We start from the raw sequence: 24,500 nt of genomic DNA, 5'->3' as shown, positions 1-24,500 counted from the left end.
TGCGAACTCCACACAGAAAGGACCTGCGACGGACTGGGGTTTGAACCCGGGACCTTCTTGCTGTGAGGCAACAGCGCTAACCACTGAGCCACCGTGCCGTCATATACACTGTTATGCCCGGCCTAGGGGACACCCAGCATAACACAAAAAAAGTGACTCCCCTCTTTCCCCTCTCCCAAGGATGACCATGCCACGAAAGGTTTGCAGTGCACAGATTGTTTAATAAAGAAGTATAGCGACAGAGAGCATCAGGGTGAGCCCACCCAACATAACAAACAGAATCTATTTTGAAATCTAAGCTTGCCTTTAAACAAAACCCCCCAAATAAACAACATCCATCTTACCTGCTTAACTAATAACAAAACACAGGATAAAAGGTAACTAAAGAGAAATCAGGGCTTCTCACCTGTACATGCATAGACTGCATACAGTTATAGCAAACAATTAGCAAGAGTACAATGATCAATGTTAACAGCTAGGCCAACAGAAAGTGAATAGGCTAGCTCCTGGCGTGACACAGCCTGGGAGGAGGAAGAGAAGAGAGTGAAGAGGCCTCGGCCCAGGATCCTTTGAAGGCCAGCCCCATCAGCCTCCCAACCAATCACCAGCCGCATGTAGCAAAAGAACACAGGGGAATGGAGTGACAGCTCCACCGGGGGTAGGGAGGAAAAACACATGTCAGAACTCAATATAAATATAGTTTCTCCCCCAGTGTGGACCATCACGGCTATGATGACCCACACTTAGCTATCTGTGTGTGTGTGTGTGTGTGTGTGTGTGTGTGTGTGTGTGTGTGTGTGTGTGTGTGTGTGTGTGGAAAAGCACTCCTGTTTAACTGAAATAAAATGTATAATTCAGTAAAGGGAGTGAAGTAATGTTGAACCATAGGTGTAATGCCCACTGGGGGGGAGAGACATGTCCCCCACTTCTCAAACTCCAGATTCTGCCCCCCCCCTTTTCCCCCCACTATTTAAACTGATGAGAGAAGAGAACAGGACAGTATAGAACAGTGATGCTCAACCCTTTTCATATCAAGGACCCCTAATCTGCTCCACAATAGAGCCACAGACCCCATAAAGCCATATAAACATGAACTGTGGACTACAGTATGCCCGTTGAATCAGGTGCAGGTATTTCCCAGAGTTACTCTTCCAGACAAGACGCAGCGTTGTTTCCACACATGAGATAAATCCTCTGGTGTAGGAGAGGAGGGGGGGGGGTGTAGAGACTAGAGAGGAGGAGGGGCGAGGGGTGTAGAGACTAAAGAGGAGGGGGGGGTGTAGAGACTAGAGAGGAGGAGGGGGTGGTGTAGAGACTAGGAGGGGGGGGGGGTGTAGAGACTAGAGAGGAGGAGGGGGGGGGGGGTGTAGAGACTAGAGAGGAGGAGGGGGGGTATAGAGACTAGAGAGGAGGAGGGGGGGTGTAGAGACTAGAGAGGAGGAGGGGGGGTGTAGAGACTAGAGAGGAGGAGGGGGGGGTGTAGAGACTAGAGAGAGAGGGGGGGTGTATAGACTAGAGAGGAGGAGGGGGGGGTGTAGAGACTAGAGAGGAGGAGGGGGGGGTGTAGAGACTAGAGAGGAGGAGGGGGGGTGTAGAGACTAGAGAGGAGGGGGGGGGGTGTAGAGACTAGAGAGGAGGAGGGGGGGTGTAGAGACTAGAGAGGAGGAGGGGGGGGTGTAGAGACTAGAGAGGAGGAGGGGGGGGTGTAGAGACTAGAGAGAGAGGGGGGGTGTAGAGACTAGAGAGGAGGAGGGGGGGTGTAGAGACTAGAGAGGAGGAGGGGGGGGGTGTAGAGACTAGAGAGGAGGAGGGGGGGGGTGTAGAGACTAGAGAGGAGGAGGGGGGGTGTAGAGACTAGAGAGGAGGAGGGGGGGGTGTAGAGACTAGAGAGGAGGAGGGGGGGGTGTAGAGACTAGAGAGGAGGAGGGGGGGGGGTGTAGAGACTAGAGAGAGGGGGGGGGTGTAGAGACTAGAGAGGAGGAGGGGGGGTGTAGAGACTAGAGAGGAGGAGGGGGGTGGTGTAGAGACTAGAGAGGAGGAGGGGGGGTGTAGAGACTAGAGAGGAGGGGGGAGTGTAGAGACTAGAGAGGAGGAGGGGGTGTATAGGAGGAGGGGGGGGTGTAGAGACTAGAGAGGAGGAGGGGGGGTGTAGAGACTAGAGAGGAGGAGGGGGGGGTGTAGAGACTAGAGAGGAGGAGGGGGCTGTAGATACTAGAGAGAGAGGGGGGGTGTAGAGACTAGAGAGGAGGGGGTGTGTGTAGAGACTAGAGAGGAGGGGGGTGTAGAGACTAGAGAGGAGGGGGGTGTAGAGACTAGAGAGGAGGAGGGGGGAGGTGTAGAGACTAGAGAGGAGGAGGGGGAGGTGTAGAGACTAGAGAGGAGGAGGGGGGGTGTAGAGACTAGAGAGGAGGAGGGGGGTGTGTAGAGACTAGAGAGGAGGAGGGGGTGTGTAGAGACTAGAGAGGAGGAGGGGGGGTGTAGAGACTAGAGAGGAGGGGGGGAGGTGTAGAGACTAGAGAGGAGGAGGGGGGGTGTAGAGACTAGAGAGGGGGGGGAGGTGTAGAGACTAGAGAGGAGGAGGGGGGGTGTAGAGACTAGAGAGGAGGAGGGGGGTGTGTAGAGACTAGAGAGGAGGAGGGGGGTGTGTAGAGACTAGAGAGGAGGGGGGTGTGTGTAGAGACTAGACAGGAGAGGGGGGGTGTAGAGACTAGAGAGGAGGGGGGGAGGTGTAGAGACTAGAGAGGAGGAGGGGGGGTAGAGACTAGAGAGGAGGAGGGGGGGTGTAGAGACTAGAGAGAGAGGGGGGGGTGTAGAGACTAGAGAGGAGGGGGGGTGTAGAGACTAGAGAGGAGGAGGGGGGGTGTAGAGACTAGAGAGGAGGGGGGGGTGTAGAGACTAGAGAGGAGGGGGGGGTGTAGAGACTAGAGAGGAGGAGGGGGGGTGTAGAGACTAGAGAGGAGGAGGGGGTGTAGAGACTAGAGAGGATGGGGGTGTGTGTAGAGACTAGAGAGGAGGGGGGGGTGTAGAGACTAGAGAGGAGGAGGGGGGGGTGTAGAGACTAGAGAGAGAGGGGGGGTGTAGAGACTAGAGAGGAGGGGGGGTGTAGAGACTAGAGAGAGAGGGGGGGTGTAGAGACTAGAGAGGAGGAGGGGGGGGTGTAGAGACTAGAGAGGAGGGGGGGGTGTAGAGACTAGAGAGGATGGGGGTGTGTGTAGAGACTAGAGAGGAGAGGGGGGGGTGTAGAGACTAGAGAGGAGGAGGGGGGGGTGTAGAGACTAGAGAGGAGGAGGGGGGGGTGTAGAGACTAGAGAGGAGGAGGGCGGGGGTGTAGAGACTAGAGAGGAGGAGGGGGGGTGTAGAGACTAGAGAGGAGGAGGGGGGGGGTGTAGAGACTAGAGAGGAGGAGGGGGGGTGTAGAGACTAGAGAGGAGGAGGGGGGGGTGTAGAGACTAGAGAGGAGGAGGGGGGGGTGTAGAGACTAGAGAGAGAGGGGGGGTGTAGAGACTAGAGAGGAGGAGGGGGGGTGTAGAGACTAGAGAGGAGGAGGGGGGGGTGTAGAGACTAGAGAGGAGGAGGGGGGGTGTAGAGACTAGAGAGGAGGAGGGGGGGTGTAGAGACTAGAGAGGAGGAGGGGGGCATGTAGAGACTAGAGAGGAGGAGGGGGGGGTGTAGAGACTAGAGAGGAGGAGGGGGGTGGTGTAGAGACTAGAGAGGAGGAGGGGGGGTGTAGAGACTAGAGAGGAGGGGGGAGTGTAGAGACTAGAGAGGAGGAGGGGGGGTGTAGAGACTAGAGAGGAGGGGGGGGTGTAGAGACTAGAGAGGAGGGGGGGTGTAGAGACTAGAGAGGAGGAGGGGGGGGGGGTGTAGAGACTAGAGAGGAGGAGGGGGGTGTGTAGAGACTAGAGAGGAGGAGGGGGGTGTGTAGAGACTAGAGAGGAGGAGGGGGTGTGTAGAGACTAGAGAGGAGGAGGGGGTGTGTAGAGACTAGAGAGGAGGAGGGGGGGGTGTAGAGACTAGAGAGGAGGAGGGGGGGTGTAGAGACTAGAGGGGGGGGAGGTGTAGAGACTAGAGAGGAGGAGGGGGGTGTGTAGAGACTAGAGAGGAGGAGGGGGGTGTAGAGACTAGAGGGGGGGGGAGGTGTAGAGACTAGAGAGGAGGAGGGGGGGTGTAGAGACTAGAGAGGAGGAGGGGGGGGGTGTAGAGACTAGAGAGGAGGAGGGGGGGTGTAGAGACTAGAGAGGAGGAGGGGTGTAGAGACTAGAGAGGAGGGGGGGGGTAGAGACTAGAGAGGAGGAGGGGGGGTGTAGAGACTAGAGAGAGAGGGGGGGGTGTAGAGACTAGAGAGGAGGGGGGGGGGTGTAGAGACTAGAGAGGAGGAGGGGGAGAGGGGGGGGTGTAGAGAGTAGAGAGGAGGGGGGGTGTGTGTAGAGACTAGAGAGGAGAGGGGGGGTGTAGAGATTAGAGAGGAGGGGGGGAGGTGTAGAGACTAGAGAGGAGGAGGGGGGGTGTAGAGACTAGAGAGAGAGGGGGGGGGTGTAGAGACTAGAGAGGAGGGGGGGGTGTAGAGACTAGAGAGGAGGGGGGGGGTGTAGAGACTATAGAGACTAGAGAGGATGGGGGGGTGTGTAGAGACTAGAGAGGAGAGGGGGGGGTGTAGAGACTAGAGAGGAGGGGGGGGGGTGTGTAGAGACTAGAGAGGAGGGGGGGTGTAGAGACTAGAGAGGAGGAGGGGGGTGTAGAGACTAGAGAGGAGGAGGGGGGGGTGTAGAGACTAGAGAGGAGGACGGGGGGTGTAGAGACTAGAGAGGAGGAGGGGGGGGTGTAGAGACTAGAGAGGAGGAAGGGGGGGTGTAGAGACTAGGAGGATGGGGGGAGTTGTAGAGACTAGAGAGGGGGTGTAGAGACTAGAGAGGAGGGGGGGGTGTAGAGACTAGAGGGGGGGTGTAGAGACTAGAGAGTGGGTGTGTGTAGAGACTAGAGAGGAGGGGGGAGGTGTAGAGACTAGAGAGGAGGGGGGAGGTGTAGAGACTAGAGAGGAGGAGGGGGGGTGTAGAGACTAGAGAGGGGGGGTGTAGAGACTGAGACTAGAGAGGAGGGGGGGAAGGTGTAGAGACTAGAGAGGAGGAGGGGGGGTGTAGAGACTAGAGAGTGGGGGGGGGGTGTAGAGACTAGAGAGGAGGAGGGGGAGGTGTAGAGACTAGAGAGGAGGGGGGGGGGTGTAGAGACTAGAGAGTGGGGGGGGGGGGTGTAGAGACTAGAGAGGAGGGGGGGGGGTGGAGACGTTAGTGTGCTGCACACTAGTCTGCAGACTGCAGCCAGGAATAGTGTTTATGCTAAACAGACTTTTAATGACATTAATCAATGTAGACTACATCAAGAGATAGATTTCAGAAAGTAATTCTCCACTCCATGAAAAACCTTCTATGCATTATTCAGGCGATAGCATGGTGTGGTGATGTCCAAAAGCCATGTGGGTGATGTACACATCGCCCAAAAGCCACCAGTCAAAATAGTAGTTGCACTAAAGTTAAACGGTGGAAAAGGTGATTTTTACAAGTGGCATTCAGGTCATATCTGATTAGTTTTCAATTTATTTCTCCACAAAAGTTATGTCTCGAATATATAGCCTAATGCAACACTCATCTTCTTGTTGCGTTTTCACGTTTCAAACTGGCAGATGGAGGAAAAGAAACGATTCGACTTTCACTTGTTTACTCACCAACTTGGCTCTCTTCCAAATAATCCAGCCACGTAACTACGTCCATTCATGAAATAAAATTGCACAGGGACATTAATGGTTTGTAAAAGTGCCATGTAACTATTTATACATCAGTTACATTCTATGTAACTGTTTATAGGCTATAATAATCTTGTCTCGCTCGCTTTCTCTCTCACCCCCACCCACTCACTCACTCACTCCACACTCTGGACATGAGGCTGGACGATGATTGTCTATCTCGGACCCAAATCTGGAAATATGTTTTCTTATTAGAATGATTTTGTTCCTTAACTATCTGTATTGTTGATCAAGAGAAAACGGTGAAACTGATCAAAATAGTCATTCTACAGTCTCTAAGGCTGCATTTACACTGCAGGTCTTGATGCTCAGATCCAACTTTTTGCCTGTATCAGATTTATTTAACCTTCTGCTTACACTACTTTTAAAAGTGACCCATATCTGATATGTGTTTACACTTGCTTCACTTGAAACAACCCGCATGTGTACATGAGGAATAAACTCATGATTGAGTAGCACAGACCAGACGGTGCAGCACAAGTCGCTACAGGAATATAGAAATATAGAGATATTACAGAGATATTATAGAGATATTATAGGGGAACCACACAATATGCTTCCTAAACTCATTCTCAAGCACCACTGACTCATCAAGTCCAGAAATATTAAACAAATATTAAATCCTTGTGCTGATATTAAGCACATGAAAAGAGCTGCATGGTAAACAGTATCTTTCTCCTCCTCCTTTGATAGAAACGTTAATAATAAACTGACCGGGAGCATAATCCTTGTGCGGACATTATTTTACAGTGTTTCTGAAGTAGTTGATTTGTCCACCTGCTTATTGAGACTCTGATGTGCAGGAATATTTCACACAAGCGGGTTCCTTGTGAAGCAGAAAGAAAAATAAATAGCTTATCAAATCAACAGGCTGCATCTGAGGATATTTCCTTTTTATGAACCTCCAAAATTTAAGAAACTGACACCTAGGATATATAATCACAGAATGACCAAGTGAAAGTAAGATATGATGTAGCCTGTTATCTTTTGGAGACAATTTGAGTTTGAAAATAGAGCTGTTTGGATTTAATCATCTGTGCATTGAGAGATGCATTTCAGGAGGCATTTTGAACAAAATTGGACTTACGGACGAGTGTTTTGATTAAAGCCTTATTGTCGGAACGGGAGCGAAACACACTGCAGTCAACAGCTGAGTAGCCTACAGCCTCTGGAAGCTGAAGACACACACACATGTCAACAGCTGAGCTGAGCCTACAGCCTCTGGAAGCTGAAGACACACACACATGTCAACAGCTGAGTAGCCTACAGCCTCTGGAAGCTGAAGACACACACACATGTCAACAGCTGAGTAGCCTACAGCCTCTGGAAGCTGAAGCACGCACACACATGTCAACAGCTGAGTAGCCTACAGCTTCTGGAAGCTGAAGACACACACACACATGTCAACAGCTGAGTAGCCTACAGCCTCTGGAAGCTGAAGACACACACACATGTCAACAGCTGAGTAGCCTACAGCCTCTGGAAGCTGAAGCACGCACACACACATTTTCAATCAGGTGCGACTCGCAATGAGAGGAAATATCTGATATGTCCGCTTAGATTCCAGTCACGTCGTATTGGGCCATGTCTGATTCATATCTGATTTATTTCCACATGTGACTGAGGCCTGAATGGGACCTGACAATATCCTGATCCATGTGCTTTTTTGCTGCTCACACTGTCATGACACATATCAGATATGTGCCACTTGAGAGCAAAACATCTGAATTGAGTCACCAATGCCATTCATATGGTCCCCATATGAAAAATACATTGCATTCAAATGAAAAAGAAAAAGAAAACATGGCTCCTGTTGAATTAATTGAGGACTGAAGCCTTGCACTTGTTGCAGGCTACATTTAAATTAAGCCCTACTTACCACTTTGGAATATGTTTTTATATATTCATTTTTGTGCTCTCAAGTAGCCTAGATATGTTGTTTGACCCCGTCGATCGATTGCAGCTGAACGTGAGTGGAGAAATATCACTAAACCGGGGTAAAAAGGTTACATAAACGTCTCCAAAGCTGTGTGTGCAATGGAGCTGAGGCTGACGTTGGGTTGGACATGGTCATACATGTCAGAATAGCCTACTACTATCTAAGCAATTTAATATGGGATCGCCTGCAGACAGATTATTCATATCTAGGCTACTCCTGCATTTTGCAGCTGCAACTGTGTTGCTTTTGGCCTGTATGATGTGATTGAACTTCATATTATTTCCAGCATAGTCCTTGTATGAAATATGGAGATATGCGACTACCGTACTGCAAATACCACAAAATACCACAAAATAGGCTATTTTTTATAAATGAAATCTATGCCCGCACGTACCGTGTCGATTCAGTTCAGCAGCCTTTTTAAATTGTATTATCATTTTTTTATTGATAGCCTATTAGCCTATAGGAATTATTCCATCAGTGCGACCAAACATCATGACCAGACTCATTCCTGGGGTCTATTAGAGAGATGGGATTGAAGGGAGAGATGGAGGAGAATAAAGAAATGTTCTTTATGTTAAACATTTGATTAATTGACTGTCTTTCATCTTAAAAGGTAAACGCTAAATATTAATACATGAAGGTAAGAAGATCTTGAAGGGTTATAAAAACGGGGATTACAAAAGGCATGTATTGAGTATGTGTGTAGTTCTTCAAAATATCTAGCCTCTTAATTTTGCTCTCAAAGTGCACCAATTAAATTGATTGATTGAAAAAAAGGAGGAAAGAAGAAAAAAAAACTTCCGGGGGAGCATGCCCCCAGACCCACGTGGAGGGTCCGAGCTTCCCATTTTATTGTGCCCCTCCCCCCCGACTTCTCCTTTATTTAGAAAAAAAGGACAAATTTTACAGATAATTATCAAGTTTTACCACCCAACACTACAAACTATCACTGAAGAAAATGATTTGCTGTGTGTGTGTGTGTGTGTGTGTGTGTGTGTGTGTGTGTGTGTGTGTGTGTGTGTGTGCGTGCGTGCGCGCGCAGGCTGTCAGGCTGTCTGCTCACAGAGGAAGGCTGTGCTTCTCTGGCCTCAGCTCTGAGCTCCAACCCCTCCCATCTGAGAGAGCTGGACCTGAGCTACAATCATCCAGGAGCCTCAGGAGAACTGCTCACTGCTGGACTGGAGGATCCACACTGGAGACTGGACTCCCTCAGGTATGGAGAGCCAACGTCTGCTAGAAGGCTGAGAGTCACACACATTTTCTCTGTCACATTGAGAAGATGAGGAATAATGTTTAATGTTTAATGGAGGACATGAGTGGAGCCCCTTCATATTGAAGGATATTAAATGTCCATCAAAGATAATCTGCTGGTCTGACTTTGTTTATTCCTCCAGGCTGGATCATGGTGGAGAGCAGAGGCTGAAACCAGGCCTGAGGAAATGTAAGTGTGTATTTAGTTTGATTCATGAAAACAAAGAAACACATTCAACTACTAAGATAGAAAATCCATCTACACCACATCTTTGCGGTCGTTCTAGTTGTATTTAAAAAAGGAAGTTCGCCTGTAGTTTATGCACACCTGAGTCTAAGTTATTATGGCTTTTGTCATTGTGTTTTATCTGCAGACTACACACACGAAGGACCCCTAAACTGACAAAAATTAGACCACAGACCCCCATTTGATAGGATTCTGTCCCATGGTCCCCCTTAATAAGATTGATGCTTTTAGATGTTTTATTACAGAAAGTGTATAAAACCCATGACCAAAATAGTCCTTCTGTTACTTATGAATTGAATTATAGCTAAAATAAATTACCCCCCTTTTGGCTGGGACCCCCTGAAAACCCCTCAAGGACCCCTAGGGGTCCCTGGACCCCCATTTGAGAACCACTGGACTAAGCAGTCATATGCTTTCGGTTCTATCAAAGCCTTTATTTTTTGTATTGAGTGATACACTACTAAACACTCATATCATATTATATCAGAAGTGTTCTTTGTTTTGTGTTCACAATAGTGATGTCAGTTAGATTTGGTTACATCTGCCTTTCTTACTGTCATGTTACTTGCAAAGCTGTTGCATTGGGGAGAGTTCTATTGAAGTGAATGGGCTAGCATGGGAAGTCTGTCCCACTATAAACCATTATCTGTGTCGTTCCACTTTATTGAAAATGTTCCCACCTGATTAAAGAAAAGACATTATGTGATGTTGACTGATGTTTTTATGTATTACATAAAATATTACACGTTTTCTTTAATCAGGTGGAAGCATTTTTCAATCAAGGTGAAAGGACACAGATATTGGTTTATAGAGGAACTGACTTACCCTGCAATTTAACGTTCTCCCCCGTTAGCCACTGTATGGAGCCACCGACCAACACAAAACCTGGACGTTTCATTTCGCGGTTTTTTATATGGATTACTTACGCCAGCTCTGGGAGTATGAAGTTCTTTGAATGCGGGGATATTTGGTCACAAGAAGCGATTTGCTGCTTGCCGAATGGGGAGGCTACATGCCTGGAGCAACGTTCAGCAAAACAGTTCGTCAAATGTGTCCGACCAGTTCTCCGTCGCGTCGGCCTAACATAACATCGGTGCGCAAACAATTGCGCGACTTCTCCCGCATTATAAATTACAAATCTGCGGGAATTGACAAAAAATATGCGAGATTCTCACAATCCCGCGCATTTTAAGCCCTGCAATAGAGTGACATCATTAGTGAGCAATGGCTTTCCAAGCAGGTTTAGGGTTACATCTCAAACTGTAGCTGGATGAAGTCTATGAAGTCATAGAGACTGATGATGTCATCAATATGTGACATCACTGATGACATCACTGTTCCCTAATGATGTCGACTGTGATGTCATAAGCCTCCTAGCGACATAGAGTACCGCAGGAATGAGTCCGGAAAACGTGGAAGCTAACACTTCCGGGTTCTTTTAAATTTGACGTGCCGTTAAAAGGGCGGCTAGCTAGCAAACGGATAATTGAGACTACACTGTCGACGGGGATATTATACGTCATCACGCCAAAGGGCGAGCACGGAAATTATCTTTCCCTCGCCTGCCTAGCCATTCAGTCAGCTATTGCCCACTCGCTCCTTTAAACTAGATTTATTAGTAAAACACACGCGCTATATCAGTGCACAGCAGCGCACACACTGACACACACAAACTCCTGTCACCATACTGTCAAAACCTGACCTCGCGTCACCAGGCTCTCTCAGAGGAGAGAGACCCCAACACAGTCCCGCCCAGCCGCCCCATTAGCCAATAGCATTCTAGAGAAACGTCATGTACCTCAGTCTAGACGGTCCAATCAGAAGCAGTTAAAGATGAGCAATACTAAGTTAGTTTGTCACACCACGTGTCGACGTGTTTGACAGTGTTACCAAACTATAAAGTGACAGGTCAATATACTTAACGTATGCCCACATTTAATCCGGGGCTACAATTAATTGTGTCGGGAGATAATTTAGAGGACAATGTTGTGCAGATTTTAATTTGCAGTTTTGTTGAATAGTTGCCAGTTGGTTTATAGTTATTTTTAATAAACGTATTTATTTTATTTGTGTGTGTCTGTGTGTCTAAGTGATTGCTAACTAATTGGGTGCATGTTCCCCGTCGCACACATCAACATATAAAATTATTTTTCATATTTATATATCTCAATGGTCCCACACACTGCTCTCGGTCAGCTCACAGTAACAACACTAACACTAAGGGCCCTATCTTCCCAACGGCGGTAATTTTGCGTTAGCGCCCATTTTGCGCTGGAATAGCGGCGCGCAAAGCCCTAATTGTGGGCGTGTCGGCCCGCTGCGCTTCACGTCATCTCGGCGCACATCTCTGTATAGGCGTGTTTATGTGTGGTCATGCCCATAAAACCACAGTGTCACGTCCGCAGCTTCCTCCTCACTGAGAGGGACTAGAGTGAGAGAGAGAAAGAGGGAGAGAAAAAAGATAGCCTAGATGAGGAGAGGGAGAGAGGCAGAGAGAGAGAGAGATGTGAGGCTGTCATGCATAGAAATCAAATAACGTGCTCATGAATCACCTGTGTATTATTGCCATTTCACACGCTGAAAAAGGGCTGCTGCCCAAACGTCTGTATGCACGTATGCTTATCCCTTTTCGGGCTCTCTTCTCGTGCATCTCCGCTGCGGCGCTATACTGCATGCGTAATTACGCAGCGTACTGAGAGCCGCAATGAGTGATGCTGCTCTATTTGAATTTCTAAGTCTAATTTCGTTCCACCAGCACACATTTTATTAATCAGCTATTTTCTATTCCTTTCTATTAATATACAGTATATACATCGAATCCCACCAATTTAGTCCGTCATTTTCCCCTTGGCACACATAAAGACACATGCTTCCGTCACTGTCTGCTTGATGGCGAGAGGGACTCCAGCTGTAGGCTACTCATGACAAAACCAGACATCGAATTTTCAACAGTTAACTTTTGCAGTAGCTAGGCTAATAGGTTACTGGCTATTACGAGGTGAGGCAGTATGCCCTGTGTCTCTCTCTCTCTGCCCCCGACGGGGGAAGTGGAGAGGGCTATTGCGGTGCTATTAAACGTATAATGGTTGGAAAAGATCAACATTTGCTTTTTATCTTCTCCTACCCTCTCCTACCTAAAGTAATCTAATGTTACACCACAGACCTGTATGGTCGGGAATTATGTAGCCTAATAAAACCAGACAAACGAATTCTCATTTTTAAATCAAGATGTGTTTTTTCTGCAATGTAGGCTATAGTTGAAAAATAAATGTGGCATTCTGAGGAGGGAAGAGTGTTGGAGAGAGAGAGAGACATCCATGCGGTGCGTATGTATCCAAGCAAGGATTTCCTGCACTGCACGGAGAATACTGTGTGCGCTCAGGTGTACGGCTGGCGTAGTGGGGTTGTTTGCGCTAAGAGCAGCTATTTGCTGGCGTTAGAACACATTGTGCTGGAATGCCTATTTTGGAACGGGCAACGACCAAACCTCTTTGCGCTCTGAACATACAGACGGTATCTTCCCACAGCGCTAAATGACACTTGCGTGAGACAGATGATAGGCTCGAGGCCCATGGACACACCTGGGCCACGCCTACACCTGTGTCTGCGCTTAGATCTAAACTGGATGGTGGAGGCAGACGATAGCTTAAGACGCAGGGAAGATAGCAATAAGAGGCGCGCAAACTGCAGCGCAAACGATAGCGCCGTACGAAGATAGGGCCCTAAAGGTTGAATTTGGCTGTGGTGACGTGACGTGGAGGCCTATGCGACACTGTGTGTAGTAGTTCTGGAATAGCTTAGCATGAGCTTTTTACGCTTCAAAACTCATGAAAGTGGTCCTCATGTGTGAAGATTATCTCGCTGAACACATGTTTGAATAAGCTTGCGTTAACCACAGACCTTATTTGAAGCATCGCGCCAAAAACCCATTCAAAAATACGTCATTCCTGCGGTACTCTATTAGGGAGCAGTGTTGTCATCAGTGATGTGACATATTGATGACATCATCAGTAGTGTCACAATACTGAGTGACATCAGCGAGCAATGGCTTCCCAAGCAGGGACATCTCAAACTGTAGGTGGATGTCACCATAGATATATATAAAGGCTAGATGGCTTAAGGCGGAGTCACCAGCGTCGTTGAACGGCCGCCATCTTGCTACAGTATGCTTTCTGGTACGTTCTATGGTAGCTGTTGGAGGGTGAGTGACCTGCACAGACAAAAATACTCATAACTCGCTGAAATCTTGACGGATTTACAAACGGTTTGGTTTATTACAAGCATATTCCGTTCCCGAGATACGGCCAAAAAAAACTAAAAAAACTAAAAACACTATTTTTTTGATGGGCTCCAAATTACACCAAAATTAAACCGAAGCATCTATGCCATGAGAGGGATTCAGGCACAAAGTTTCATGCAGTTTCATCCATTTTCCTAGGAGTTATGATAATCTGATGTTGCCATACTAACCCAACAACAGATGCTCATAACTCTTAGGAAAATGGATGAAACTGCATGAAACTAGGTGCGTGAATTCATCTCATGATGATGATGCTTCGGTTTAAGTTTGGTGTAATTTGGAGCCAAAAATAATAATAAAATGTTAGCGTTTTTTTAACCCAGATATATTTAAAGCTGAGCTCCCTGTAGCAAGATGGCCGCAATGCGACAACGTCGCTCTCCATTGGCGGCAGCGCGGGTAAGCTATCTAGCCTTTATATATATCTATGGATGTCACCACTGATGATGTCACAATGTATATGATGATGTCATATACCTTATGCTAATGAAGTCATAGAGACTGATGATGTCATCAATATGTGACATCACTGATGACATCACTGCTCCCTACTGAGTAGTCACCTGTCTCCTGTAGCTCAGGCGACTACTGATGATGTCATGGATATTGTGACATCATTGTGCTGTCATCTGTGAGTGATGTCATCAGTGATGCAAAGTTGACAAAAAAAGAGACTGATGTCATTAATATGCAGTGTTGGGGGTAACTCATTACAAAAGTAACATATTACATGTAATATATTACTTTTAGCAGTAACTCAGTAATATAACTTATTACTTATAGGATTTCAGTAATATTAACTCAAGTAACTCAAGTTACAATTTTTTTTTTTTTTTTTTTTTTTTTTAATCAAAGCACATATTTAAAAAAGATACAATCATTTCCTAATCAAACTGTGTGTTTTTATGCAAATAACCACTATAGATGTCAATAACAAAGGAAAAGGATAACATTTAGAATTTTGGATTGTTTACACTGACTTCAAGGCGGTTTACATTATTTTTCGGGATGGTTCCGGTGTGGCGATGTCATTCTGCTACTGCTGTTGTTTTGGTGAAAGTAATGCAAAAGTAGTGTAATAAGTAACAAGTTACTCTACACAGAGAGTAATATTGTAAAGTAACTTATTACTTTCAAATGAAAGTAACTATTAATATGTAGTATATTACATTTTGAAAGTAACTTGCCCAACACTGTTAATATGTGACATCACTGATGACATCACTGCTCCCTAATTTTGTCAAGCCTGTATGTCATAGATATTGTGACATCATTGTGATGTCATCAGTGAGTGATGTTATGCTTAGGGGCTTATGCTGCCTTCCAGACAACTGGGACCTTTGGATTTTCTGCCCTCCTATTAGGAAAAGTGCGCTGGAATGGCACTCAAAGTGGTTAAGCTCCGCCTTGAAAACTGGGAGCAAAAAATCTACCCTCCACTAGGCTGGGAATCAGTTGTCTGACGTCACACAACAATGACCGCAACCATGGAGTATGTAGTTCAAAGTAGTAAGTGCCTAAATTAAATGTATAATAGAGTCTGTTACCTTATGTGTCATTGCTGCCCCTGATTTTCGTTTAAATATGCAAGGAGGGTGCTCTGCTCGTTGTAAAGCTGTCTTGCTATTTGCCAAACAAAAAAAAGTGTTGCGGTCCGCCATGTTTCTTGGTTGCGTTTTGCCTTTGTGCTTTGAAGGTGGGGGGGTGTGACCTTTCCACTGGGAAACACCGACGTCCCAGGTGTCTGGACGGCAGCATTAGGGGCACATCATCAACCAGAAACTACATTGTTCAACTGACATCACTGATGGCATTGTGACATCATCAGTGCCTATGACATCATTGTGTTGTCATCACTGAAATGTTATCATTGATTGCTTTTTGTTTACACTCAAGAAATCGTGACATGACTGATTGTTAGGGAGTTTGTGTGAAGTTTGCTGGATCTTAGGTAAGGGCTCACGGGCAGTGATCGATTAGAACCACAGAGATGTCTTTCAAGCTAATGAAGTATCACAGGCAGAAAGTAAGGCAGAAGCAACATACAGAGCTTAAAGATTGCAGAAAGGGAACAGGACCTAACTAAACATGACAGAACAACACCTTTATAACTCCCACATTCGAGGTATGACATCATTGGTCATGTCACAACGTCCTGGGAGGTATGACATCATTGATGACCTCACAAAGTCACGTCTGCCATCACACAGTCTGGAGACAGCCTAGACCGTCTGACATCGCTGATGACCTCACAGGGGAAACTCTGACATCACCGGTGACCTCACAAGGTGAACCGGTCACCGGTCACCGATGATGTCATCATTGCGTCGTGGGCTCCTTGGTTCGTGGGCGTCAATTGCCCCAAGAACAGGCCTGATGGTGGGCCATTACGGAGCATTTTCTACAGCCGCCCTCAGATTCCTGTGGGGAATCTGTATTCTTCCAGAAATGGCCCTCCAGTCCCACCAGGTGTAGGCAGGGCTCGGTTGGTTAGTGATGGGAGCTGAATAAGCTTGGCCACCGGCCGGGTGTAGGTACGGGCCTACACTTTGTTGTCCAGTCCAGGGGAAAGTTTGGCGACTGTCCCCATCGGCCAAAGTGTGCGCAGGAGCTGGGGGTCTATGATCATCCTGACACCTCAATGAGGGATGTCCTGAGCACCTCCTCCGCAACCAGTGGTGCCCCAAGGCCTGCTTCACTGAGCAAATCTCTCGCTCCCAGCAACTGCTGAAGTGAGGGGCCTCTGGTGGCTTGAGTTTCCATTTGAGGAAACTCAGCTGCGTGAGGTCAGCGAGGAAGCAGTTGTGCTGCACTCGTTGGAGGGAAGCCTCGGCCTTACTATATTCTTCGGCCGTTAGTGCCTCGTTGGCCGCCCCATGGAAGGCCGGCGTGGTCTCCTTGATAAAGGCACCGAAGGCCGTAAACTCCTCCGGCATGGGGGGGGCAACGTGAGGCCACAGTAGGTTGGCTTCCTCAACTCCTCGCTATGATCCGAGGTTGTGTGGAGTTGGGGTGTCTCTGGCCAGCGATCTGGGCTGAGAAGAAGGAAGGGGGGTCCGCCACTCCAACGGCTGGTGGTGAGTGCGGGAAGGGGCTTTCCCCGCGTAATGTCGTCCGCCGGATCCTGGGCGGTATCCACATAGCGCCAGTCGTTGCCCGCCGTGGGCTCCTGGATCTCCGTCACTCTAGTGCCCACGGACACCTTGTAGCGGCATGATGGCTGCAGCCAGATGAGGACGGTGGTTGAGTCGGTCCATAATACAGTCCGCTGGATGGGGAGTGTCAACTCCGTCTTGGGTACCTTGGCTACTTGCGCTCCTGTCAAGGCGGCACACAGCTCTAGACGTGGGATAGACTGTTGTTTCTTTGGAGCAACTCTAGACCTTGCCATGATGAAGGCTTTCTCCACCTTCTCGCCGGGACCCTCAGTCCTGAGATACGCCACTGAAGCATATGCTTGCTCAGATGCGTCGCAGAACACATGGACCTCCCGTCTGCCGATGGGGGAGTCCAGGTCAGGGCTAGTGTAGCATCGCGGTAGGGAGATATCCTGCAGTTGCGGTAGCTCGTCCTCCCACTCTTTCCAGGCCTGCAGCAGTGTCTTGGGTAGGACTGGGTCATCCCAGTCCCGTTTCACCAAGGTTTGGTTCCGTAAAGGCTCTCTTGGTGCGATAGGTCTGCTCTGGGCAACTTGCCGGCGAGACGATGAGGGAGACGGCTGCCCTGTGAAGCATCTGGGGCTCCTGCCTCACCATCCGCAAAGGCATGTCCTCTGGCTGGCCTGTAAGGCCCAGCTGCTGTGCTGCTGAGTGTAGGAGCACGGTGCACTCTGAGCCGTCGTCCATTATGGCGTATATGTCCGGCCTCTGGTCCCCATGTTGGGTCACCACTTTGCGGACCTTAAGGAGGGCATGATGGTTTCCCCATGGCGGTTTCCCAATGTCTCCCCCACCTGTGCCTCTTGCCTCCCAAGACCAGAGGCAGGCTTGCGTACCGGCTTCAGGGTCAGCACCCCGGAGGGCGCCACCCACTTCACCGGTGCCCGCACCCCGGCTCAACGCTCCACCGGTGCCCGCACCCCGGCTCAACAGTTCACCTGTGCCACGCACCTCCCAAGAGCAGGGCCCGGTCAGCACGGAAGCTGAACGACCCAAACTATGGAACCCCCTGTTCCAGTGCCAATGCCACCAACACCCGCACCCAGGACACGTCCGCCGACAAAGGTCGCCAACCCTGAGCATGCAGTAGAGTGTTGTTATATAAGTTGTAGTATACAGTATACAGTTGTTATATAAGTTGTAGTATACAGTATACAGTAGTTATATAAGTTGTAGTATACAGTATACAGTAGTTATATAAGTTGTAGTATACAGTATACAGTAGTTATATAAGTTGTAGTATACAGTATACAGTAGTTATATAAGTTGTAGTATACAGTCTACAGTAGTTATATAAGTTGTAGTATACAGTAAACAGTAGTTATATAAGTTGTAGTATACAGTATACAGTAGTTATATAAGTTGTAGTATACAGTATACAGTAGTTATATAAGTTGTAGTATACAGTATACAGTAGTTATATAAGTTGTAATATACAGTATAAAGTAGTTATATAAGTTGTAGTATACAGTATACAGTAGTTATATAAGTTGTAGTATACAGTCTACAGTAGTTATATAAGTTGTAGTATACAGTATACAGTAGTTATATAAGTTGTAGTATACAGTCTACAGTAGTTATATAAGTTGTAGTATACAGTCTACAGTAGTTATATAAGTTGTAGTATACAGTATACAGTAGTTATATAAGTTGTAGTATACAGTATACAGTAGTAGTTATATAAGTTGTAGTATACAGTATACAGTAGTTATATAAGTTGTAGTATACAGTAGTTATATAAGTTGTAGTATACAGTATACAGTAGTTATATAAGTTGTAGTATACAGTAGTTATATAAGTTGTAGCATACAGTATACAGTAGTTATATAAGTTGTAGCATACAGTATACAGTAGTTATATAAGTTCTAGTATACAGTAGTTATATAAGTTGTAGTATACAGTATACAGTAGTTATATAAGTTGTAGTATACAGTATACAGTAGTTATATAAGTTGTAGTATACAGTAGTTATATAAGTTGTAGTATACAGTATACAGTAGTTATATAAGTTGTAGTATACAGTAGTTATATAAGTTGTAGCATACAGTATACAGTAGTTATATAAGTTGTAGTATACAGTAGTTATATAAGTTGTAGTATAGAGTATACAGTAGTTATATAAGTTGTAGTATACAGTAGTTATATTAGTTGTAGTATACAGTATACAGTAGTTATATAAGTTGTAGTATACAGTATACAGTAGTTATATAAGTTGTAGTATACAGTATACAGTAGTTATATAAGTTGTAGTATACAGTATACAGTAGTTATATAAGTTGTAGTATACAGTATACAGTTGTTATATAAGTTGTAGTATACAGTTGTTATATAAGTTGTAGTATACAGTAGTTATATAAGTTGTAGTATACAGTTGTTATATAAGTTGTAGTATTCAGTATACAGTAGTTATATAAGTTGTAGTATACAGTTGTTATAAAAGTTATAGTATTCAGTATACAGTAGTTATATAAGTTGTAGTATACAGTATACAGTTGTTATATAAGTTGTAGTATTCAGTATACAGTAGTTATATAAGTTATAGTATTCAGTATACAGTTGTTATATAAGTTGTAGTATACAGTATACAGTAGTTATATAAGTTATAGTATTCAGTATACAGTTGTTATATAAGTTGTAGTATACAGTATACAGTAGTTATATAAGTTGTAGTATACAGTATACAGTAGTTATATAAGTTGTAGTATACAGTATACAGTCGTTATATAAGTTGTAGTATACAGTATACAGTAGTTATATAAGTTATAGTATTCAGTATACAGTTGTTATATAAGTTGTAGTATACAGTATACAGTAGTTATATAAGTTGTAGTATACAGTATACAGTTGTTATAAAAGTTATAGTATTCAGTATACAGTAGTTATATAAGTTATAGTATTCAGTATACAGTTGTTATATAAGTTGTAGTATACAGTATACAGTAGTTATATAAGTTGTAGTATACAGTATACAGTCGTTATATAAGTTGTAGTATACAGTATACAGTAGTTATAGAAGTTGTAGTATACAGTATACAGTAGTTATATAAGTTGTAGTATACAGTTGTTACACAAGTTGTAGTATACAGTATACAGTAGTTATATAAGTTGTAGTATACAGTATACAGTAGTTATATAAGTTGTAGTATACAGTATACAGTTGTTATATAAGTTGTAGTATACAGTATACAGTAGTTATATAAGTTGTAGTATACAGTATACAGTTGTTATATAAGTTGTAGTATACAGTAGTTATATAAGTTGTAGTATACAGTAGTTATATAAGTTGTAGTATACAGTATACTGTAGTTATATAAGTTGTAGTATACAGTAGTTATATAAGTTGTAGTATACAGTAGTTATATAAGTTGTAGTATACAGTAGTTATATAAGTTGTAGTATACAGTATACAGTAGTTATATAAGTTGTAGTATACAGTATACAGTAGTTATATAAGTTGTAGTATACAGTATACAGTAGTTATATAAGTTGTAGTATACAGTATACAGTAGTTATATAAGTTGTAGTATACAGTATACAGTAGTTATATAAGTTGTAGTATACAGTATACAGTTGTTATATAAGTTGTAGTATACAGTTGTTATATAAGTTGTAGTATACAGTAGTTATATAAGTTGTAGTATACAGTTGTTACATAAGTTGTAGTATTCAGTATACAGTAGTTATATAAGTTGTAGTATACAGTTGTTATATAAGTTATAGTATTCAGTATACAGTAGTTATCAATCAATCAATCAAAACTTTATTGCAGACTCCACCGTCCAAATAGACATACAGTCACATGTAGTAAATAGACATAAAAACACACACCACAACAACAACAACAAAAACATTATAAGAGGCGATATATCACATATTAAAAAAGTGCTAATGCAAATTCAATAAAAGGCATCTAAAAATAAGAACAGTAAATGCCATTAAAATGCCATTTAAAAGTGCTTTATACACATTCTATAGAAGGCACAAATACCAGTGTGTCCACATATAGGATTGGTATCTCACAGAACTACACCTTGGGTTGGTCAACTGTATAATGAGATCATTCTGGGACCCCTGCAGTCTACATATGAACTTATACATTAGTCTTCTCAGGGTGGCCTGGAAGGTGTTTATCCCTAAGTCACAAAAAAGCTTGCTGGCACTACTACCCCTGGGCTTCTTGAGCAGGATTCTGAGACATATATGCATTATATGCAACCTTGAGTTTGCGCAAGCTCTCTTTCTTATATCTCACCCAGAGAGGGGCCGTGTACATAGGGGTGCAGTAAGCTCTAAACAGGTTCACCTTCACTTCATCAGAACAGTAGTGAAATTTTCTCACTAACACATTGGCTTGGACATATAGCATTCTTCTCTGTCTAAGCATGTCAGCATCATCCTCCATCTTATCATTGATGATGTGGCCTAGATATTTTACATTGGTACACACAGACAGGGTTTTACCAGACAAATAGAAACCTGGGAAATTAAGATGTTGATCCGCCTTGGTCCTACATATCATTATTACACTCTTTTTGGCATTATACTTGATGTCAAACCTGACCCCATAGTCTGAGCATATGGTGAGAAGCTGTTGGAACCCTGCACTACTGGGAGATATAATGGCCAGATCATCAGCGTACATGAAATGGTTGATTTAGGTGTTACCCATTATGCACCCTGTTCTACAACCTATCAACTGCCTTGACAGGTCGTCCATGTACAGGCTGAATAGGCCTGGGGATAGAAGCCCACCCTGCCCTACCCCATTGCCAACTCTGAAGGGAGAGGATGAGATACTCCCCCATTTGACCTGCATAGTCTGCCTGTCGTACCAATATGCCAGGATACCTATGATGCTACCCGGAACACCCCTATGCTTCAGCTTGGTGAAGAGCTTGTGATGATTGACTCTGTCAAACGCCTTAGAGGCATCAATAAAGCCTACCAACATTGTTGAGCCCTGCCCTCTGTACTTTTCTACTGCTTCTTTTAATGCATAAATACACAAATCAGTACTGTGCTTGCTCCTAAAACCGAATTGGTTGTCTGTGGTGCAGATAAGATCCCCAACTCTGTCTATTATTACACTTTCTAGCACTTTAGACAGTATGCTGGCTAGGGCGATGGGTCGATAGTTATCCATACTCCCTACCTTCCCAGCCTTGTCTTTAATGATAGGTACTAAGACAACTGTCAGCATAGCATCTGGCAGGATGCCATGTGTTACCAACCCTGTAAGACAGATGGACAGCAACACAGCAACCCTAGGGCTGGCTAGCTTCAGGTGCTCTGCAGTAATGTTATCCTTGCCACATGCTTTGTTATCCGCTAGTTGCCTTATGGCTTGGGAAATCTCATAGGGGCTGATGTGTACCACTTCCTCCTCTATGTTGCCTGTACAGTAGGGCTCGCTTCTGACACAGTTGAACAGAGCAGCATAGTGCTGCCTCCATAGTTCAGTTATATTTTCTCCACCAGATACACCCTCAATGTTACATGGCAGTGCTGTTTTACCCCTATTTATATTTTTAACTTCTTTCCAGAAGCCAGTGACATTGCTGTCAAGCAGTTTTCCAGCCATAGAGTCAGCTCTCAAGGCTTGCTCATGCTTGCCAACAAAGCGCACTGCATATTTGTATCTAGCATTGGTTAGCTTTTTATGCTCTAGAACAGGCCCCTGTCTAGGTCTGCCAGCAATAACCCAGGCCTTATGGGCCGCCTTAGCTTCTGCATGGGGGCCAGCTACATATCTGTTCCACCCAGGCTTGGTGTTTTTAGCTTTACCAAGGTGAGTGAGTAGAGGTCTGCTGGCCTCTAATAAGGCATACACAATACAATTGTACATTTCACAGAGGTCATCACAGTGAGAGGTGTCATTACAGTTGACATTGGAGCAGAGAATGGCATTCATAGGTAAATGTATTTTGCTCAAGAGTGCATCTGATTTCCCACAATAAAATAATACATCCTCTGAGGAGAGTTTAGACCAGCCTATCTTAGCCTTACTTGCACTATTGTCCTCCCTCATTATCTCAGGGAGACTGCCAGTGTCAAGTGTGATCTCAATGGGGAAATGATCAGTTGTAGTAGCCTCATACAGTACTTTCATAGGCCCAAGTGTTGCATGAGCATCTGCAGTACATATCAGATGATCAAGCCAGCTGGTTGTTCTGTGGGCTTCACTATAGTAGGTGAAGCTATCCGCAGGTAGAAGCACCTGACTAGATAGAACCAGATTATTGTCTTCACACATCCTGATCATATGCTTGGCAAAGGAGGAAGCTTTATCAGAAATATCAGCATTCATGTCTCCCATAGCATAAATGGTCGTGCAGCAATTATCAGCAATAAAAGAGTTAATAAATGCCAGCCTATTCACATATTCATCATCATTGTGTCTAGACTCATACGGTGTGTAGATATTCAGAATAATAAATTCTGTATTATTCATCCTGACCTGAACACCAATACACCAATCAGTTTCTAGTCGGACAACATTAATCACTGAGTCAAGCCTTTTATGCCACAAGATGGCCACACCCCCAGGGATTCTCCCCCTGATAATGCACTGAGAGAGATCTGTGGTTGACTCCCCAGCGCCGTGAAAGTCATCATGGACAGAGTTTAACTCCCCCAAATCCTGTTTAGAGGGGAATGTCTCCTGTAGACATAGAATGTCACAATTTTGAAGAAGTTTATCCACCACGACACGGCGGGCTCTGTCCCCTGCGCTGTTACCTACGCACAAGCCGCGACAGTTATAAGAGACAACCCGCATCACAGTTAACACCGTTATCACCGTTATCCGCACTTCCACCAGCAAGAGGAGAGGGTAGGGGTAGGTTCGCCCCCACAGCACCTGCCTTTCGTGGCTCATAGAATCGCCTATATATAAGTTGTAGTATACAGTATACAGTAGTTATATAAGTTGTAGTATACAGTATACAGTAGTTATATAAGATGTAGTATACAGTATACAGTTGTTATATAAGTTGTAGTATACAGTATACAGTTGTTATATAAGTTGTAGTATACAGTATACAGTTGTTATATAAGTTGTAGTATACAGTATACAGTTGTTATATAAGTTGTAGTATACAGTATACAGTAGTTATATAAGTTGTAGTATACAGTATACAGTAGTTATATAAGTTGTAGTATACAGTATACAGTTGTTATATAAGTTGTAGTATACAGTATACAGTTGTTATATAAGTTGTTGTATACAGTATACAGTTGTTATATAAGTTGTAGTATACAGTATACAGTAGTTATATAAGTTGTAGTATACAGTATACAGTAGTTATATAAGTTGTAGTATACAGTATACAGTAGTTATATAAGTTGTAGTATACAGTATACAGTTGTTATATAAGTTGTAGTATACAGTAGACAGTTGTTATATAAGTTGTAGTATACAGTATACAGTAGTTATATAAGTTGTAGTATACAGTTGTTATATAAGTTGTAGTATACAGTATACAGTAGTTATATAAGTTGTAGTATACAGTATACAGTAGTTATATAAGTTGTAGTATACAGTATACAGTAGTTATATAAGTTGTAGTATACAGTATACAGTAGTTATATAAGTTGTAGTATACAGTTGTTACATAAGTTGTAGTATACAGTATACAGTAGTTATATAAGTTGTAGTATACAGTATACAGTAGTTATATAAGTTGTTGTATACAGTATACAGTTGTTATATAAGTTGTAGTATACAGTATACAGTAGTTATATAAGTTGTAGTATACAGTATACAGTTGTTATATAAGTTGTAGTATACAGTATACAGTTGTTAT

At 44.5% G+C, this 24,500-nt stretch overlaps 2 protein-coding genes across 2 annotated transcripts in view; both read left to right on the top strand.

The window, feature by feature from the left end:
- Window positions 1-24,500, top strand: part of LOC310775420 (NACHT, LRR and PYD domains-containing protein 3-like) — an 888,839-nt gene that overhangs the window by 666,527 nt on the left and 197,812 nt on the right. The window lies entirely within an intron of this gene.
- Window positions 1-24,500, top strand: part of LOC310774938 (NLR family CARD domain-containing protein 3-like) — a gene marked incomplete at its 5' end in the record, with an annotated part of 31,798 nt that overhangs the window by 4,188 nt on the left and 3,110 nt on the right. Inside the window, 2 exons of the mRNA XM_083635028.1 lie at window positions 8,782-8,952; window positions 9,134-9,180. Of these exons, the coding sequence (XP_083491154.1) occupies window positions 8,782-8,952; window positions 9,134-9,180 (218 nt within the window). The remainder of the gene's footprint in view (window positions 1-8,781; window positions 8,953-9,133; window positions 9,181-24,500) is intronic.

Source organism: Poromitra crassiceps, assembly GCF_964638095.1.
Source record: "Poromitra crassiceps genome assembly, chromosome: 4".
Taxonomy (NCBI): Eukaryota; Metazoa; Chordata; class Actinopteri; order Beryciformes; family Melamphaidae; genus Poromitra; species Poromitra crassiceps.
This window is presented reverse-complemented; position numbering and strand designations above follow the sequence as displayed.